Raw genomic sequence first — 20,215 nt, 5'->3', positions numbered from 1 at the left:
TCGGGTTTGGGCTGAAAAACTGCAGCTGTTGTCGGGCTGAGGCCGGGTTAGGGCTGGAGTTTTTGGCCCATGCAGGGCTCTCTCTAAAGCCACACCTCCTTCAAAGCACATGAACGCACACAGCAGATTCTGCTAAATGTCACAAGAGACATTGTTAAATTACCTCATATCTCAAACCACATAACATTACAACAATGAACGTAAACAACTTACAGAGCTCTTACTTGTACCACTTGACTGCAGCAGATTTATTTTACCATTGATAGTGTTGACAACATAGAAACGCTAATCTGAGTCTGAGGACATGAACATCTCCGGGTAGAACGTCGTGTGTTGCCAACTCTCATAATTAAGGTTATGACATGGTGTGAACGCAGCATAAGCTCATTGTTTTGGTTCAGTAGGAACTATAAAAGGCGGCTGCTGTTTGTTTTTGGCGCTTGGTGGCTGACGGAACGCGCTGATGACGTGATGAAATACACATAGACAGGTAGGACATCCTATCATTGCATTCTGACCGAATGCAATGATTGGATGAACATTTTTGGTTCTGAGACATAGGCCTACACAGAAGATATATGTAGGCTAAATGTTTTAAAATTTAGACCACTTCTATTATTGATTGCTTTCAGGATGTGAATAGAGTTTCAACAAGTATAACAAAAAAGTGTTTATAAAATAAATTGCCTACCCTGCCTTTAAGTCTGTGCTTCAAAGCATTCAAGATTTACACAGTTTAAGTTGGAAATGTCATTTTCAGGTCAAAAAGTGGTTAGCTATAAATGGATCATACTCCATAAGTATAATTTAGTACCATAAAAACAATATCGATCTAAAATATAGTAGGCTACATTCATTTAATTGAAATTTCCTAAAAACAAACAAAAAATGTGTTGACAGCCACGCGAGCAGCACTAGGGTTACGCGAACAATAATAACAATATAGGATAGGCTAGATAATAGCCTATATGAAGCTCTCTGTACTCATTCATTGTTTTACTTGTGAGCTTTCTCTTCTGTCAAGTCGCTCGCTTGCAGTGTCGAGAGGGTGTTAGCGAGTCTCGCTCTCGTCTTCTGTTTTCTTCCACGCGGTGCCCTCCCCTGTAACAGGCGTGTTTTGACTTGACAAAGTTGCGCGTGCTTCCTGGTTTGAAGCACTATGACCTCGTCCTCAGGTACGCCGCAAAACTCCAACAACAACTCAATTCTCCTTGTCGGACCTCTGTGTTCTATATACCCAGTGGCACATCCAACCAGGGATTAAACTTTTGCAGTTGTTTTTCCTTTGCGTGATTCTCAACTCTACCGAGATGCATTTACACTTCAACTGTGGGTGAAGCTCGTGCCTACACCCGCTGTATCAGGAAGCGTCTGTAAGAAAAGTGTCCGACTTCTAAAGATCAAACTGAAGCATCCACACTGCAGCGCGCTTTAAACAGCAAAGATGTCTGATTCAGCGTCCAGTTTTCTGCATATAGGGGACATTGTCTCGCTGTATGCAGAAGGAACTGTCAATGGTTTTATAAGCACACTGGGGTAAGTGTCTTTCATTGACTTCTCTGTCTTCCTGCCTGCCTGCCTTCACCTCAGCCCAAGACCCTGCACCAAACACAGTTTACATGTTCAGTTGAAATGCAGTAAACCATAGCCATCAATTTGAAATTTAATTTCACACCAATCTATTTGTTTGTTAAATAAAATTGTATTTCTAGTCTTGAGATTGCAAGCTTTGTTCTTTTTGTCTGCTGGTTGGTTGTACTACTTTTACACTTCGCTTTGATGTGTTAGAGTTTATGGTTTGCAAAGAGAAAGAGCTGCACACAGGTGTGCAGTTAAGTTGCAGAGTAAGTTAACAGCCTAGATTGTGAATCATATATATAAGCACAATTTAAAATTGAAATATACAATGAAGCCTAGCTGTTAGTCATGAAAAAAAAAAAAAAAAAAACTTGTTTAGTGTTATTCTCATTGTATGAACTTTTCAGCCCAAACCATTACTATTGTTTTAATGTCAGGAGGAAATACCACCCCTGTTTTGGATACAAGCCAGATGCAAGAACAAATAGATGGAATAGATGAGGCAAATGTTATGCAGGAATGGCTCTCTGAAACCGCATTCAGAGGCATCCAGTTTTTCCTTGGGCTATTTCAGTCATTCTGATTGATAGACTGAGTGTCTTATTGAACTGGCCTGGCAACCTAAACATGTTTTAGCCTGTTTCTTAGAAACCCTCAAAGGCTGCTATAGTTAGATGCAGGTTACCCTTGGGATATTGCCAAATATAATGGATAAATAATATAATTAGACCTTTAAAGCATCTTTGCAGAGCGTTTTGGACTTAATATTTTAAAATATTTAGCAGGATGTCCTCCACAAGTGTCTAGAAACAAGGGCATTCACACTCCAGGCTAGGAATGAAGCTCTTCTAGAATTTGTGACCCATAATTCTTTATGACCACTGATACTGATGTGCCTCTCAAAGGCTTTTGAAGAATTGATTTATTGAGATGACTCTGTGTGTGTGTTTACCTTCCCAGGCTGGTGGATGACCGTTGTGTCGTGGAGCCAGCTAGTGGAGATCTAGACAACCCTCCCAAAAAATTCAGAGGTATTTTTTTTTTTTTTTAAATAATCTTTCACACAGCTTAATGTACCTCTAGAATAATTATTGCATAGCTCTTTGGAAGTCTTGATTCTGACTGGTCAGTTGCACGTACAACCTTTGACTAATAGCTAGAAGTTTGAGAGACCTTAAAAAGAGTAAGACATGTTACATTTGAGCTAAATATGCTACCTAACTTGTATCTATAAAAACTTAGATTGTTAAGATTATTAATAATAATGATATATAAAGGAATATTGTAATATTATTGCAGTGTTTTTCTTGTTGCTAGGCCATTTGTTTTGTGCGTGAAATGAGTTGACTTTTCCAACTCAAATCAATATTTCATTTACATGTTTTATTTTGATACAATTTCTAATGTAAAATTTTGAATTAGCTTTTATTTTTATATTTTAAGTTTAATTTAGTTCTATTTCACTTTCATTTATTTGTATTTGATAATTTTTCAACTTCAATTTACATTTATTAATTTCAGTAAGCTGCCAAAGAAACATTTCAGTCATTGTAGTTTATGAACATTGTAGTCAGTCATTTTGTGAAATAACCCTCTTTGGTGTGATACAAGCTGTTTAGCAAGCTGCTATTTATACTGTATGTTGTACTATCTGGGTCATGATGCAGAGAGATAACCTCTAACCATAAACCCACCAAACCCTTAAACCATCGTTGGTCTGATCTGCAGGTGATTCAGAAGTTTAGTTGAGATCAAATTAATGAATACAAAAGAATTTATTCTCTGTTTTCTATGAAAGTAAAATGTCAATATTCTTTGTTACTTTCCCAAAATTCTTCCCACAAGAACAGTGTCTACGAAGTGTTTGAATCACATTCTCCAAAAACAGCCACACATAAGAAATTAATTGGCTGATACAAATGTTATTTAATTGTTCTGTTTGATCTAGATTGCCTCTTTAAGGTTTATCCCATGAACCGATATTCTGCCCAGAAACAATTCTGGAAGGCTAAACAAGCAAAACATGAGAAGGATAAGATTGGAGATATGGTGCTTCTTCAGAAATTGCAAGTAAGTTACAAACAATTCGAATGAATTTAGATCATGGAGAAGAACCTGCCTTTGGTTTTTAATTACAGCTGTAAGCAAAGAAGAATTTGATGTATTCATCATTCATGCTTGGATGCATTACATACTTTGAAATTTGAGACTTCGAGCTGCTTGCATTTCCTTGTTATTAATTATAATGTTTTTGTATTGTTTTTGCTCGTACCAAAGCATGCAGCTAATTTGGAACAAAAACAGAATGAGGCTGAGAACAAGAAGGTTCACGGGGATGTGGTGAAATACGGCAGCGTCATTCAGGTAGGAACTCACATTTGGTAAAAATAATACCTGTTAATTATCAGTCAATGTGTTTGTAAAAATTGTAAATGTGTGAAAGTATGTTTTTCTCCATATATGGATACATTTCTTCAGGACATCATTACCCCGTTTAATTATTATAGTAAAACCTTCAAAACCAGGAGTTAAGCTCTATCAAACAGCACTCTGGTCCAGATTGTCAGACCTAAGCTTAAAACCATTTAAGCCCTTTTATAGAGAAGTAAATGTCAGAATTGTGCAATTATGTGCCATAAACCTTGTTTCTAGAAACAAAAGATTAGGAGTTATCCTAGTTACCCAAAGTAATCATGCATTTCATTCAAGGCGTTTCAAGGCGCAACACCTACTATGGACTCTAAAAAGAGTTATGTGACTTTGTAACTAAACCCCCCCCCAAAGGTTCAAGTCCACATGCTTATGTAATATGATGCATTTTACAGTGGAAATAAGTACAGCTGGATTTAAATGTTTGTATTGGGAATTGACTGGATCTTGAAAATTGGTGGTCCGGATAAGAATGGGTCAGTCTATTTGTCTGGAGATGGTGCTGTACGTATGTATACAAGAGGAGTTGGGTTGGTAACGTCAGCCGAAAATGAATGAATTTTGCACAGTTTGTGTATTAATTAACATAAAGGTCACTTTCGATTTTATGTTGACTTTTAAAGGCAGAAAAAGTCAAACTAACATGCAGAGTTTGTTAATGGAGTCACAACTATACCCGCGCATCTTTATCTGAGTCAGAAAAGGCAAAAAGAAATGTGTTTCCTCCCTGTTAGTGACGTCAGTTACAGATAATGTGCCAACAGTTATGCCGCACTATAGGAAACAGGCCCTTTTCCTGATACTATAGGGTATCCTAAAATAAAAAAGAGCTTCCCATACCCTGTGATTCCTGTGGGTTACAGCTTCTGCTTAGAAATCCAGCCAACACTCTTGTTTGCATAAGTTTGCCGTAAAATAAGTTTGCCGGCTTTCGTAAAAAAAACTCTTTTTTTTTATCCCTGCCCATGGACAGTTGTATTGACAGACTTTTTATATAAATATGGTACTATATTATCCTATTCAAATCAATTTGATAAATGAGTTTAGTCAAAAGTAATCTAAAAGTTAGGGTAGATTACTTACTAATTGTAATCAATCACTGATTCCAAATAACATAGTTAATAAAGTAATCCATTTCATTACACATTTAAGGTAACTTTTAGATTACTTTTGACCAAACTCATTTATCATATTGAGCTATCCCGTTTGAGCTCAAATACTTTTTGTGGTCATCCTGTTTGAAATGGAGGATACAAACAATGAGGTGTTCTCTCCATATTTACGATTCTTTGCTGCCATTAGCCACTGCCTACAACACTTTTGGATCCTTCACTGGAAACCGAATATAACTCAATCCCGCCAAACATTTACTCTTTGAATTCTTGTACCTGGGAACTATACATGTCGACATTGTGATTAAAAGTTTGCTCAGAAGGATTTCCTACTTAAGCATCAAGGTGGTATTTCAAGCTGGTCAAGAGTATCCTTAGCTGACTGGGAGTGGCCTTGGACGGCAACGTACCCAGTGCATTATGGCTGTTGAAGGTTTACTACCTATTTCCTACTTATTTGGCGAAAGGAAAGACAACAGCCCTTTTTCTCGGTTTTATATATTTAGGTATCACAGATTTCATTTTTTTTTTCATCTGTTTACCGCATAGGCAGCCAAGTTTTATTCAAAGCTCATATTGCCAGTGGTGAATTATAATTTTTTCCAAGTAACATATTGTATTAGTGACAACTTGTGTGGCTCTCGCAATCCTGAACTGTCCATTTTGTATTTAATAAAAAGAGTATACAGAATAGAAATGTTTATTCTAATAAATGTCTATTGTGTTTTCAGCTCCTACACATGAAGAGTAACAAGTATTTGACGGTGAATAAGCGTCTCCCAGCGTTGCTGGAGAAGAACGCTATGCGTGTCACTCTTGATGGGACGGGGAATGAGGGCTCCTGGCTTTTTATTCAGCCTTTCTGGAAACTCAGAGCTAATGGAGACAATGTAATTAACACATACATATACAATCTACTCAACAGTCACACAATATTAACAAGCTATACGGGTGAATCTCATGAAACTTGTCAAGAACATGTCTGGGTCATATTTTACTCCAAAATCTCATTAAAAAACCAAGAGATTTGCATAAAGTTGAATATTTTTTGAATATTTTTTTTGCATTATGACATTATTTCCATTACAATTAAGCCCTACCCACCACCACTGTCTAAAATATACACACAAAATAATATACCACTATAAAAATATATGAATTATTTCAATTAAGCATTTACAGTGGTTGGACAATGAAACTGAAACACTGGCCAATATAGTGTTGGACGTTTCACACCTATATATTCGTGGCCTGGTGACCAATCTTCACTGATTCAGTAAGAGCGGTCCGGACTGTGAAGATTGAATTAGCAGAGCAATAGCACAGCTGTATATACAATATTGCAATCCACTCAAGATAATGGGAGACATATCAGAGTTCAAAAGAAGACAGATTGTTGGTGCACGTCTAGCATCAGAAAAGGTTGCCCTCCAGCAGCATCACATAGTGACCCGGCCACTCTTCAGGAAAAGGAATGGCTCAAAATCCCTCTGGCCACTGTGATGGACTTGTATATGTCATTCCCAAGACCAATTGATGCTGTATTGGCAGCAAAAGGAGGCCCTACACCATAATAATACTGATTATTAAATGAAAGTCTTAGAGAGTAGTGAGACTCAAAATAAATAAGCTGGATGAGTTTTAATCCGAATTTGAAGGGAATATGTACCTAATTGTCATGAAAATATCACAAATTCAATGCAAAAAAAATCTAAATGATCTTTTCAAACAAGCTCCACTTTCTTTATGCAAAATATTTTGTTTTTTTATGTGGTTTTTTGGGTGCAATATAACCATGACACATTATACACAAACACCTTTGTTCTTTAAAGGCATTTGCATTTACCTGCAAACCTAATTACATATCATAGTCTATACAAATATTGACACAAATACTCCATGCACATAGCCCACATACAAGCTCACAAAGTTAGGTAAATGCATGCAAATGATCCTCTTACACATTTAAACAGGTTTACCCGGCTAATCCGTGTTTAAATGTTTGTAGATTGCTTCCCCCTTGTGTAAACTGATAGAGATGTACATATTTGCTTTTCAGATATCTGCGGCCATGACAGTCATATTAAGTCTCTCACTGAATTGTTTGTACTCCGTTTCAGGTGGTAGTTGGAGATAAGGTGATCATGAATCCTGTAAATGCTGGACAGCCTCTCCATGCCAGTAGTTATGAGCTTCCTGATCACCCAGGGTGCAAAGAGGTGGGCATGTTCAAGAAAACGTGATCAGTTTGCCTTTCTTTGTCAACATGACTGTGAAGTAGACCCGAGGGATTGTGGGTGATTGTAAGCAGTCCAGATGATTATTAGAAACATTTACTTGTGGTTTAACTTGAGACATGCTGTTGCAGCCATCTCCAACATGTATTTGTTGTCTGAGATTAGTGATGGCTCTGTAAAGAAAAGTAAGAAAAATGAATAAGCTGAAATGAGTGCTGCGTGCCATTGTCTTTTTATAATGTAAGACTGCCACCTACAGATCAACTCAGTGAACAGCAACACCAGCTGGAAGATCAATCTGTTTATGATGTTCAGTGACCACAAAGATGAAGTCCTTAAGGGAGTAAGTGCAATGGACACATACAAACCTGTGCTGTAGTTAAGCCACGCTGTTATTTTGCTTGCTTTTAAAATAAATACTATTGCATGTTCACACATGTGGGACCTTCGACTTTTGCATACATCGTAGCCACATTTTTATCAAGTTTTATGCTATATATCCAAAGCAAGCCAGTTATGTTGACATTTCATAATAAAAGTCACGGATGACTGTTCTGTTCATGCATAGGGAGATGTGGTGAGACTCTTCCACGCAGAACAGGAGAAGTTTCTGACCTGTGATGAGTACAAGGCAAAACTCCATGTGTTCCTGCGCACAACTCTGCGTCAGTCTGCTACTTCAGCCACCAGCTCCAATGCATTATGGGAGGTGGAGGTAAGAGTAACCTCATTCATTAATTTAGTAGATTTTCTGCACTTAATGGTAGGATTTAGATTTGGAAGTGTGTAGGGGCTGAAACTCAGAAGACATATATATATATATATATATATATATGAAGAGTTCAGATGCAAAAGCCTCTAAGTGCCATCTGAAATTTTCTTCTAGAATGATCATTTTTATCAAGCTCGTATATTTAAGTTCAGTAATTTCACTTAAATGGCGATGAAAATTACCTATTAATTGTCATTTAAGTGAAATTACAGAACTTAAGTATACGAGCTTGATAAAAATGACCATTCTAGAAGACATTTTCAGATGGCACTTAGAGGCTTTTGCATCTGAACTCTTCATATATATATATATATACATACATACATACATACATACAAATATATTTGTTATATTTAGTAATGTATTCAAAATAGATGTATTCAAAGTTAATATAATAACTGTTTATTATTTATTATTTTCTTATACTTTTATGTATGTATCATATAGCATGCAATGTGTTGCAATATGTTACGTGTAGACGTTGCAACGTATTATGTATTATGTTGCAATATGCAATATGATACGTGTAGAAGTCTGTTGTCTCAATCTTTTATATAATATGAAGGATTAATTATTAAAAAAATAATAATAATAATTTTATTTTGAGGTGGAAAGGTGCTTTCATAATGACATGATGATTGTTTGCTTGTTTGTTGTAGGTGGTTCACCATGATCCATGTCGTGGAGGAGCAGGACACTGGAACAGCCTCTACCGATTCAAACACTTGGCCACAGGAAATTATCTTGCTGCTGAGGTAAAACCCTTCACATTTATAGAAATCTGATATATGGTTTAAAAATATTAAAATTATTTATTGATTTATTTGTGTTGCAGGAGAACCCAGGCTACAAAGAAAACATCAATGATATAGAGGTTGGTAAATGGCATTTTCTGTATGACTTGTTGCTATATGGCATGATAACACTGATGGAAAAAGCTTTCTGGTAAAACTTTAATTAGGAGTTGTTAAAAAAAAATGAGTGTGTCACTGGTACTTTGTCCATAGGTGGACAGTAGCCGTATCAAGAGAAGCCTTGGAGAAAGGATAAAATACAAGCTTGTAGCAGTGCCTCATGGGAATGACATAGCCTCTCTGTTTGAGCTGGACCCCACCACATTGCAGAAGACTGATTCATTTGTGCCAAGGTATTTAATTATATGCTTTACTTTCTCTCTCTATTTGTCTTGTTGCATTCTGTGGGTAGAAGGACTTCTCTTGATTTACCCCCTAAATATTCATCTTCTCGACTGCCAACAGAAATTCTTATGTTCGATTCCGTCACCTGTGCACAAACACTTGGATCCAAAGCACCAACATTCCCATTGATATCGATGAGGAGAGGCCCATTCGATTAATGGTGAAAAACTATTTCAGTACCTATAGTACAATCTATTTGACCATAACTACTTCATGTCAAGAATTCTGCATATATTTATATCTGAAACATTTAATTCTGACTTCATTCATTAACTCAATTTTAAAACGGGTATAATTAAAACATAAATCATTTGTTTTACTACAGCTTTCATTTTTATTCATTTATTCATTTATTTATGGAAGGTTTTTTTTTTTACTCTGCATTTGCTAACTATGTTATATCACAATTTGTATTATTTTATTAATTGTATTACACTACAGTTTAAAAGTTTGTTGTCAGTAAAAACATTTTTTTATATACATTTGAGACTTCAAAGGTAAATTTTCAGCATCATTACTCCAGTCTTCACTGTCACATGATCCTTCAGAAATCATTCTAATATGCTGGTGCTCAAGTAAAATTTCTTCTTATTTTTATTGTAGAAAACATTTATGTTGCTTAATATTTTTTTGAAAACCATGTTACATTTTTCACAGGATTCTTAAATGAATGGAAATTTCAAAAGAACAGCACTTATTTGCAATAGAAAACTTGTGTAGCATTATACATTTGGTTACTGTCTGAATGCAAGGATGCATATATATACTGTATGTCCTCTCCTTCTGCTAGCTGGGCACCTGCCCCACTAAAGAGGACAAAGAAGCCTTTGCCATCGTCTCTGTGCCAGTCATGGAGATTAGAGATCTAGACTTTGCCAATGATGCCAGCCTCATGTTGAGCACCGTAGTCGACAAGTTCAACTCTGGTTTTCCCAGTCCTAATGACAGAAGGTAGAGTTTACATGACACATACTGTAAGCAACAAACCAGAGTCTCAGCCTGAGATTTTATACTTTGTTCTGGATCCTTGCTGTGGATTTACTTTTTTAAACACTTGTAATGTAAACCTGTTGTCAGAGTTTTGTGTGTCCTCTGTGCTCAGGTATGCCATTAAACTGCTGGAGGATGTGGTTTTCTTTGTCGTCGATCAGTCTAATAATGGCCAGCCTGCCCTGGAAGTGACGATGAACAAGGCCAACCGAGAGAGACAGAAACTTATGAGAGAGCAGAACATTCTTAAACAGGTCTGCTTTTCAACAATTTGAAATATATGGCGTGCCTACAGTTGAAATGTATTGTTTAGTAAATTATCTTATGCTCATACTCCTCAAACCAATCTTGCTGTCTATTTTTCTGCTTAGATATTTGGGATCATTAAAGCACCATTTAAACAGAGGGGCACCGAGCCTCCTCTGCTGACATTAGAGGAGTTGTCTGACCAGAAATACGCCCCCTATCAGTACATGCTCAGACTGTGCTACAGGGTGCTGCGTCACTCACAGGAAGACTATCGTAAGAATCAGGTACTCCAGTTCATACTAACAAAGGGGTTGTAACACATATTACAAAAAGCAGTGATGTTGAATGTTTACATGGTTAAATGGCATTCAGAGTTTCTGTCACACTAGAGAAAGCCTCTAGACAGCATTCAAAGATAGGCCGTTCTTCATTTTATGAGCCATTTTTCTCTTGTGCCTTATAGGAGCACATAGCCAAGCAGTTTGGAATGATGCAGTCACAGATTGGCTATGATATTTTGGCTGAGGACACCATCACAGCCCTGCTACACAACAACCGCAAACTGCTGGAAAAACACATCACTAAAACCGAGGTGGAGACCTTTGTCAGTCTGGTCCGTAAGAACAGGGAGCCCAGGTTAGTGTTTCCATCACCAACCTTCTCACAGAACTGGAAATCCACTAACAGAAAAAAACTACGCTATCGTTACTGTTTGCACTTAAGTGCTGAGGAAGCCTCTGGAGCTGAAATTCAGATTTGGTTATAAGCGTTTTGTTTCTGACATGCACTGTAAGCAGTAGACCAATCACAGACTGGGCCGTCTGACCAATCAAAGCAGAGCAGACTGGCGGAAACCTTTAATGCTTTTAATGCAATCTATTGTAGGAGACCTCCAAAACAAAAATAGGAACCTTTAACCCTTTATGCCCTGGAGGCATTTTTAGAGTTGTTTTTTTCTGAGTGACATACACAAAAGTAAAGACTCATAACTCCAAATATATTGCAAAGGAAAGTGAAAAGGTAGGTATTGTTTGATAGATAACATTTTAGAAATTTTTTAGGGCAAAATAATTCATTACATTTGGACATTCTCATGATGAGAAACTGCTGATAAAAGACGAAACAAAATTATTTATTATAATTTTACATATCTTTCTTATTTGACATGCAATAACTCAGGAAGGAAATAAGGTAGGAGGACAATTCTTTTTTTTTGGTAAAGTTCCCCTACATGTGAACTGCATCTGGATAAAATTTTGTGGTGATAGCATGAATGTAATCAAAATGAATTATGTTGATTTTGGACTCATTTTAATCCTGATAATCTGCTGTAAATAATTACGTGCATTTTCCAAGATAGGAGCATGTTTCATAAAATTACGAGCGAAAACGTGACATATAAGCCGCATCTGTATATTATTTAGATATGGGTCTTGCGGGGCTCCAAGTACAAAAACTAAAAATGTTAGATGCTATTTTGCCTGATTCCATTCTGTGGTTGCTTAGTAATTTGATTACAAATATTTGGGAGGGTGGGGAGCACATGGATGACATGTTAAAATAACATAATTGCGAGCACATGGATGACAAAATCTGGATGACAAGATCTGATTGTCTGTAAATGCTTGTTACATGTTGTTTGTTTTGGTTTCCAGGTTTCTGGACTATCTGTCAGACTTGTGTGTGTCCAATAATGTAGCGATCCCAGTTACTCAAGAGCTGATCTGTAAATGCGTGCTGGATGCCAAGAACCAGGATATTCTCATGAAAACCGAGTAAGTCTACAAAAAACCACGACGTGTGTCTGTCTTGGGTTATGTGCTTGTGTGAATACTTTTTGTATGTGTTTGTGAAGGCGTCGAGCCGCTAAGGACACACAGCATACCTCTGAGTACATGGAAGAATTTGGAGAGGAGGATGAAGTTTGGCTGATCTGGTCTGAGAAGGAAAATGAGATCCATGAGAAGAGCATTCGACAGCTTGCCCAAGAGGCCCGCCAAGGGAATGTGCATGACGAAAATGTGCTGACATATTACAGGTACTTGAGAAGGGAAATAACTACTGTTGTCAATAAAACGTATACAAATTTTTTTTAACTGATTGTACTATATAAAAATTGACAGACGTGGAAATAACAGAAGAAGATTTTTAATTATAACAACATTGCTGGACAATTATTGTAAAAAAAATGTATCTTCTACTTACATCCATACAAATTGTTTTAATGTTTTTTTTTTTTTTTGCCCCAGGTATCAGCTCAAACTATTTGCACGAATGTGTTTCGATCGTCAGTATCTGGCCATAGATGAGATCTCAAAGCAGCTGGATGTGGAGCTGATTTCCCTCTGTATGATGGATGAGGCTCTTCCCTTTGACCTACGGGCGTCTTTCTGTAGACTCATGCTACATGCACACGTCGACCGTGACCCTCAGGAGCTTGTGACACCCATCAAGTTTGCTCGCTTGTGGGCCGAGATCCCCACCTCTATCAGCATCAAAGAGTGTGTTCACATACCCACACAATCACATTATATATGACTTGCTATTGTGTATTTTTTAAAGCATACTTTTAGTCTCTTATGCTTACCAAGATTGCATTTATTTTATCAAAATGACAGTAAATACAGTAATTTTGTGAAATATTATTACATTTTAAAATAACTGTTTTGTATTTTAATGTAATGTAGTTTATTCCTGTGATGGTGATTTTTTCAGCATCATTACTCCAGTCTTCAGTGTCAAATGATCCTTCAGAAATCATTCTAATATGCTGATTTTGTGCTCAAGAAACATTTCTTATTATTATCTTATTATTCTTATTACTACTGAAAACAGTAGTCCTGCTTAATATTTTAGTGGAAACTGTGATACATTTTTTGTCAGGAATTTTAAATAGAAAGTGTAATCATGGTGTTTGCTGTTTTATGTTATAGTTATGACTCTCACCTGGACTACTCACGAGACAATAAAAAGAACAAGTTTGCCAATACAATGGCTTTTATGGAAGAGTACCTCAACAATGTTCTCATTGATGACCTGCCATTTGCCAATGAGGAGAAAAACAAGCTAACATATGAGGTACAGTTGCATATTGTTATTAAAATGAATGGTCAAGATGACACAAGTGGTGCTCACCTCCCTGCAAAGCAAAATTACATCCAGCCCCCCCTCTCTGGATGTAATGGGTGTAGCTGGACCTAAGACAAGGTTTAGGGATTGGGTTATGGGTAGGGTTATGGTGTGGCTGGACCTTCAAGCTCCACCCTTTACGTCCAGAGAGGGAAAGCTGGATGTCAAGCAATTTTTGCAGATGATAAACTGTCTGTGAAACATGTATATGTTACATATTTGATACTAATATTTCCAAATCACATTAAAATATTTGCTTTATTTACATTGTTTGTAGGTGGTGAGCTTGGCAAGACATCTCATCTACTTTGGGTTCTACAGTTTTTTTGAGCTCCTTAGGTTAACTCGTACTCTTCTGGGAATCATAGACTGCACTCCAAGTAATGCTACGATCAACCCACTGTTTAGTGATGATGGAAGTGGTTAGTATTCAAGAACAAGAAAACAATTCAATATCTTGTGTGGTTCAGATGAACACAAGGCTCCAGATGATGACTATTTTTTTCTCATACTTTTCTACTTTTTCTCATTATTTTACAAAAAAAATACTAAAATAATGATTATTAGCTGAAGTGCATTGTTATTGAAGTTATATAATTTGTCTCCTAAAGTTTAATTTAATCCTTTTTTTTTTGTGAATAAATTGATAATTTGTGTTGTATTCACAATGACAGAATTAAACTTGCTAGAATTCCAGTGTCAAAACTCATAAATCATTCTTCTTAGGTAAGAACGTCAGGCGCTCTATTCATGGCATGGGTCAGATGATGTCCACCATGGTGCTAAACAGGAAACCGTCCCTTTTCTCGGGCCCTGGTCGCCCTGGTGCTCTAGACAGCCAGGCTGGCAGTAAAGATAGCATTGACACCCAGGACATAACTGTCATGGACACCAAACTGAAGATCCTGGAGATATTACAGGTAGATGCTGTCGAAGAAGTTGGCAACAGCTTTGTGCTGTCAGTGCTGGCAAGATCTAAAACTTCTGGTTTTGTGCAGTTCATCCTCAGTGTGCGCCTGGACTATCGGCTTTCCTTTCTACTCTCCGTCTTCAAGAAGGAGTTTGTGGATGTCTATCCAATGGGTGATGCGGATGCAACACATCATACGGAGCATGAGGGTAACTGATGTTTAGACAAATGTACCAAATGAAACTGTTGGATGAATGTCAGAACCTACCTGCTAATCAAATAACAATCTATGAAATAACATTATAATCAAATAACAACATAGCAACAATTCTTCCATTCTTCTGTGAACTAATCCCTCTATTCTATTTTTCACTGTTGTGTTTGTCTCAGAGCTTCGTTCTGGTGAGAGTGGCAATGTTTCATAATTTCTTGATTCTTAAAATGAATTCCTTAAAGATGAAGTGTGGAATTCTCCTGTCACTTACTATGCAAGACATCTATTAGTGTGTATTTTGGACAAATTATTTGACATTTGTAGTTCCATTTGTTAGTGCTAGTGGCGCAGAAATAACACACTTCACCTTTAATGGATGACCATTTTAAATCGTATTAAATTTAGATTAGTAGTAGTCATACTTGAATTTGCTCTCTAATTGTGCGTTCTAATTATTTTTTTATTTTTTTGAATAATTTAAAAGCTTCCATCAACCTCCAGCACATTGGAGAGCAGGCAGAGGCCATGTTTGGAATTGGGTGTGTTAATGAACAATTAATTATATTTTCACATTACAATTCATCAAAGTTAATACAGTGCTTGTGACCTACAACCTCTCATTGACCTCTGACCGTACAGTAAAGGAAACAGCATTCTGGAAGTGGACGATGAAGGGGGGCGAATGTTTCTGCGTGTTCTGATCCACCTCATTATGCACGACTACCCTCCGTTGGTTTCTGGGGCCTTGCAGTTGCTCTTCAAGCATTTCAGTCAAAGACAAGAAGTCCTCCACACCTTTAAACAGGTAGAGTGTACAGCCCACTCAAACATATACAAACAACTTGCTTTTATTGGTAAAAAGATGTGCCTAGACACCCTCAGGTCAAACATCTGCAGGTAAAGCCTATTCTCAGATGTGCAACCATACAATTCACATTTTATGTGCCAATTACAATTCCATTGCTACAAAAGTAAAAAAAAAAAAAAATCAGTTTTTAAGATCACAATTGCTGATGTCAGTTCTTTATCCTGCTATGTTTGTTTTCTTCAGGTCCAGCTCCTCATTTCAACTCAGGATGTTGACAACTACAAACACATAAAACGAGATCTGGATCTTCTACGCACCATGGTGGAGAAGTCTGAGCTTTGGGTCATTAAAAAAGGTAGTTCTGGGGGAGATGGGAAGAAAGATAAGAAAGACAAAAAAGAGGCTGCACCGGTGAGTCATGCACTGGGGGATGTGGGATTGTGTATAATAGAATAATTAGGTGAAAGTAGCTCATTTTTCTTTTCTTTTTCATGCAGGTGTCTCCAGACGAGGAGACAGATACAAAGAAACAGAGGGTTGAAAAGAGCAATGAAAGCTACCAGAATGTCAAAGAGGTAATGTTCTCGGTTTATTTCTCTGTTTATAAATAATATATTATATTATTACAGTGGGAACCAACAGTCTGAAACGTTATATTATACCACCATTCAAAAGTTTGGGGTCAGTAAAACAAATTTTTTTTGAAAAAGAAATTAATACTTTTATTCAGCAAGAATGCATTAAATTGATCGAAAGTAACAGTAAAGCCATTTATAATGTTACAAAAGATTTCTATCTCAAATAAATGCTGTTCTTTTTAACTTTCTATTCACCAAAGAATCCTTAAAAAACTTATCATGATTTCCACAAAAATATTAAGCAGCACAACTGTTTCCAACATTGATAATAATAATAAGCATTTTAGAACAATTTCAGAAGGATCATATGACACTAAAGACTGGAGTAAAGGCTGGTGAAAATTCAGCTTAAATTTAGAATAGATCACATTTAAAAATATATTAAAATAGTGAAAAGTTGTTTAAAATTGTAATAATATTTCACAATATTACTGTTTTTGTTTTGTTTTTACTGATCAAAAAAATGCAGCCTTGGTCAGGATAAGAGACTTATCATAAACGTTGGAATAATTTACTTACCCCAAACTTTATATTATATTATATTATTAAAGACTTTTGTATACACAATTACATATGTTTTATATATATTTTGTATTTAATATACTGTATATATAAATGTGTATGCAAAATAATGGCATAGCTGGATGGAAAACAATATTTAAATCTTCTATCTTATCTCCAGATTCTAGAGCGTTTGAATAAAATGTGCAGTTCAGGTGTATTTAAGAAGCAACAAAGGCTGTTGAAGAACATGGGCGCCCACAAAGTTATGCTGGACTTGTTGCAGATCTCCTATGATCGGGTTTGTGGTCTTTTTAAAGCAGATAAAATCTGTAGTAGATCTTAAGTAAGGTCTTGATCTTGTCCCTAAACACCTGAATGTTTTTCTGTTAACAGAATGACACCAAAATGCTGGAGATCATCAAGTACACGCATCTGTTCCTGCAGAAGTTCTGCACAGGGAATCTGGAGAATCAGACTCTCCTCCATAAACACCTCCACCTCTTTCTCACACCTGGGGTGAGTGAAAAGCATGGAGGATAAAAAACCCATCTTGAAATACCCAAATGTGTTTATCATGTTTGTTCATTGTGTGTTTGTTCTCTGTTTTTTTGTTTTCTCTCTCTCAGCTCCTAGAGGCAGAAACAATGCAGAACATTTTCAGTAATAATTTCCAGCTCTGTTCTGAGATCAGTGAGTCTGTGCTGCATCATTTTATCCATTGCCTCGCCACACATGGCCGGCACATTCAGTACCTCAACTTTCTGCACACCATCATTAAGGCCGAGGGAAAATATGTGAAGAAATGTCAAGACATGATCATGACTGAGGTTTGTGATTGTGACTAAAATAAAGCAACCTTGAATTATTGTACAGTATGTATTCATTTGAACCATAAACAAAATAAAAAAACCCAGTGCTGAATTAAAATGGATATATTTTGGAGACCATTTGTTGTAGGGTTTTTTATTTATTTAATGGGTTGGTATGTTATACAAGGTGCTTACTGTTTTTTCACAATGTATTTTGTTAGATTTCTCATTTATATAATGATTTTAAGGAAATGTCAATTCAGTCCAACTAGTGGTAGATACAGTCAGATGACATCTGTTTTCACCATTAGCTTACAAGTGCAGGCGATGATGTGGTAGTCTTCTACAACGATGACACATCTTTCGACACCATGGTGGATCTGATGACACAGTCGCGCGAAGGAGTGAAGGACGACAGCCCTCTACGGTACCATATTTCTCTGGTTGAGCTACTGGCTGCATGCGCGGAGGGCAAAAACGTCTACACCGAGATCAAGTGCACATCTCTGCTGCCCCTAGAGGACATGGTGAAAGTAATCACACATGAGGACTGTATCACAGAGGTAATCACATGATGGCTGACGTGAAATGAAAGCTCTTCTTTTGGCTGGAAGGATTATGTTCAACCTCCCAGTTTTTGTTTGCTGTGTTGCAAGAGTCAATTCATTGATTACAGTAGAATTTATAGCATGAACATTTTTGCAAACAAAAGCCAAAGCCTGTTGCATGTTATGAATCAGAAAAATCGGGAATCTCCTCTGTGTTGTGCAGGTGAAAATTGCCTATGTAAACTTTGTGAACCACTGCTATGTAGACACAGAAGTGGAGATGAAAGAGATCTACACCAGCAACCACATCTGGAAGCTGTTTGACAGCTTCACTGTAGATATGGCCAGGGTGAGTCCATTGTACCACTGATGCTGGATAAGATGTGCTTTACTGAGTGGCGTTAATTTATCTTGGTTTAATTTGAACTCCAGGTGTGCTCCAACCGTGAGAAACGCATGTCAGACCCTGTGCTGGAGAAGTACGTGATTCAGGTGGTTTTAGACACTGTAACTGCCTTCTTCAGCTCTCCCTTCTCAGAGAACAGCACCAGCACAGAGGTGAGGCATCATCTGTCTTAGTCTTATTTCTGTTCTCTGCCACATCCACTTTTATTCATTGTGTGTTCCACAGATTATTAGGGCCCAAACACATAAATGTCTTTACTGTCACTTTTGATCAATTTAATGCTTCCTTGCTGAATAAAAGTATTAATTTCTTTAAAAAAAAAAAATCTTACTGACCCTAAACTTTTGAACAGTAGTGTAAATCTGACTTTATCAGAGTTATTTTTGTCTTGTATTTTATGTCATTAATTAAGGTGTCATTGAGTGTTTTGAAAGGCGCCTCTAAATAAAATGCATGATTATTAGTAGATTAGTAGATAACTTTGCAGAAGGACTAATAAGATAAATATGACAACAGATATATTGTCTATTGATATATCATGGTGTCACATAAAAAATACTTTTCCGGCATTTCATCAGATCACATTTAATTTTCCTAATCTCTTTCTCTTTCTCATTTTCTCTTTCTTCTGTCTCATTCAGGCTCATCACACCACTGTAAAACAGCTGCTGCAGTCTACTATGCGTCTGTTAGATTGTCCCTGGCTGCAGCCACAACAAAAAGTCCAAGTAGAGTCATGCATCCGAACTTTGGCAGTGACGAGTAGGTCAACCTGTTTAATAAGACAATAGTTAAATTTTAAGGGAGAAAAAAACAAAGAAAGAAAATGATTTAAAATGGATTTTACAAGCCTAAATTGTGGCAGGAGTTTCAGTTCTCATATACAGTAAAGGATTTTAAAGTATGACGAGACAATTTATTTGTTTACCTGACTGTCCATACAGCAAAAGGTCGCTCCATCCCTCTGCCAGTGGAGTTGGAGGCTCACGTCAACATAATGTTGAGTCACAGTAACGCCCTCACACTGTCCCGCTCCAGCCAAAACAGCAAAAACCTGTCACGCCTCACACGGGCTGCTGTTCCCACCAACCCCTGGGACTACAAAAACATCATTGAGAAACTACAGGTGTGTGTGCGTGCGTGTGTCTGAAAAAGAAGCATCATGCCCATTCAAACTACTTCAGATTTTGGAGACATGTGACTTCCAAAATAAATCATTTGTATCTTTCACAAATTAAGTTGCCAGGTAGGTGTTTGTATAAAAAAAATACTGTGGCCATCTTACACTACGCTCTTGCCTTGAGCACCTTCAAAAAATTTGTATGACACCACTGGACTGTAAAGCATTCAACACAATTCATGCTTGAATAGTTTGTTTGGGTCTTATTTCTATCAACAATAGTGTATGAATGCATGTATTAATGTTTCTATAACACTGCTGTCAGGATATCATTAACACACTGGAGATGCGCGTGATGCCGTTGGTTAATGCAGAGCTGTCAGTGCTGGTGGATGTGCTGCACCAGCCTGAGCTGTTGTTCCTGGAAGGCACAGATGCTCGAGCTCGCTGTGAATCAGGAGGCTTCATATCTAAGTGAGTCTAAACTGTTTGGGATCAGTCAAATAAACAGAGATTATACTGCATCATGCAATATTACTGTTTGTAAGTGTGTGTGCCTTCA

The 20,215-nt window shown here is 37.0% G+C and overlaps 1 protein-coding gene across 2 annotated transcripts in view; it reads left to right on the top strand.

The window, feature by feature from the left end:
- Nucleotides 1–1,119: 1,119 nt before the first annotated feature.
- itpr3 (inositol 1,4,5-trisphosphate receptor, type 3) overlaps nt 1,120–20,215 on the top strand; it is a 30,094-nt gene continuing 10,998 nt past the window's right edge. For both annotated transcript variants that reach the window (XM_084388901.1, XM_084388900.1), the window contains exons 1-36: nt 1,120–1,536; nt 2,539–2,609; nt 3,527–3,648; nt 3,856–3,942; nt 5,852–6,010; nt 7,241–7,339; nt 7,617–7,700; nt 7,926–8,072; nt 8,789–8,884; nt 8,965–9,003; nt 9,137–9,276; nt 9,389–9,488; nt 10,119–10,279; nt 10,431–10,572; nt 10,690–10,851; nt 11,031–11,203; nt 12,223–12,342; nt 12,423–12,605; nt 12,817–13,068; nt 13,501–13,645; nt 13,974–14,118; nt 14,423–14,616; nt 14,695–14,815; nt 15,305–15,359; nt 15,460–15,625; nt 15,872–16,039; nt 16,126–16,203; nt 16,949–17,068; nt 17,164–17,286; nt 17,397–17,597; nt 17,891–18,142; nt 18,351–18,476; nt 18,560–18,685; nt 19,175–19,295; nt 19,478–19,659; nt 19,979–20,127. In XM_084388901.1, the coding sequence (XP_084245027.1) occupies nt 1,445–1,536; nt 2,539–2,609; nt 3,527–3,648; nt 3,856–3,942; nt 5,852–6,010; nt 7,241–7,339; nt 7,617–7,700; nt 7,926–8,072; nt 8,789–8,884; nt 8,965–9,003; nt 9,137–9,276; nt 9,389–9,488; nt 10,119–10,279; nt 10,431–10,572; nt 10,690–10,851; nt 11,031–11,203; nt 12,223–12,342; nt 12,423–12,605; nt 12,817–13,068; nt 13,501–13,645; nt 13,974–14,118; nt 14,423–14,616; nt 14,695–14,815; nt 15,305–15,359; nt 15,460–15,625; nt 15,872–16,039; nt 16,126–16,203; nt 16,949–17,068; nt 17,164–17,286; nt 17,397–17,597; nt 17,891–18,142; nt 18,351–18,476; nt 18,560–18,685; nt 19,175–19,295; nt 19,478–19,659; nt 19,979–20,127 (4,901 nt within the window). In that variant the 5' untranslated portion in view covers nt 1,120–1,444. The remainder of the gene's footprint in view (nt 1,537–2,538; nt 2,610–3,526; nt 3,649–3,855; nt 3,943–5,851; nt 6,011–7,240; nt 7,340–7,616; nt 7,701–7,925; nt 8,073–8,788; nt 8,885–8,964; nt 9,004–9,136; nt 9,277–9,388; nt 9,489–10,118; nt 10,280–10,430; nt 10,573–10,689; nt 10,852–11,030; nt 11,204–12,222; nt 12,343–12,422; nt 12,606–12,816; nt 13,069–13,500; nt 13,646–13,973; nt 14,119–14,422; nt 14,617–14,694; nt 14,816–15,304; nt 15,360–15,459; nt 15,626–15,871; nt 16,040–16,125; nt 16,204–16,948; nt 17,069–17,163; nt 17,287–17,396; nt 17,598–17,890; nt 18,143–18,350; nt 18,477–18,559; nt 18,686–19,174; nt 19,296–19,477; nt 19,660–19,978; nt 20,128–20,215) is intronic.

The sequence above is a fragment of the Rutilus rutilus genome, assembly GCF_951802725.1.
Source record: "Rutilus rutilus genome assembly, chromosome: 19".
In the NCBI taxonomy this organism is placed as follows: domain Eukaryota; kingdom Metazoa; phylum Chordata; class Actinopteri; order Cypriniformes; family Leuciscidae; genus Rutilus; species Rutilus rutilus.
Note: the sequence above shows the minus strand (reverse complement) of the source record. Positions and strands in the feature narration are given on the sequence as shown.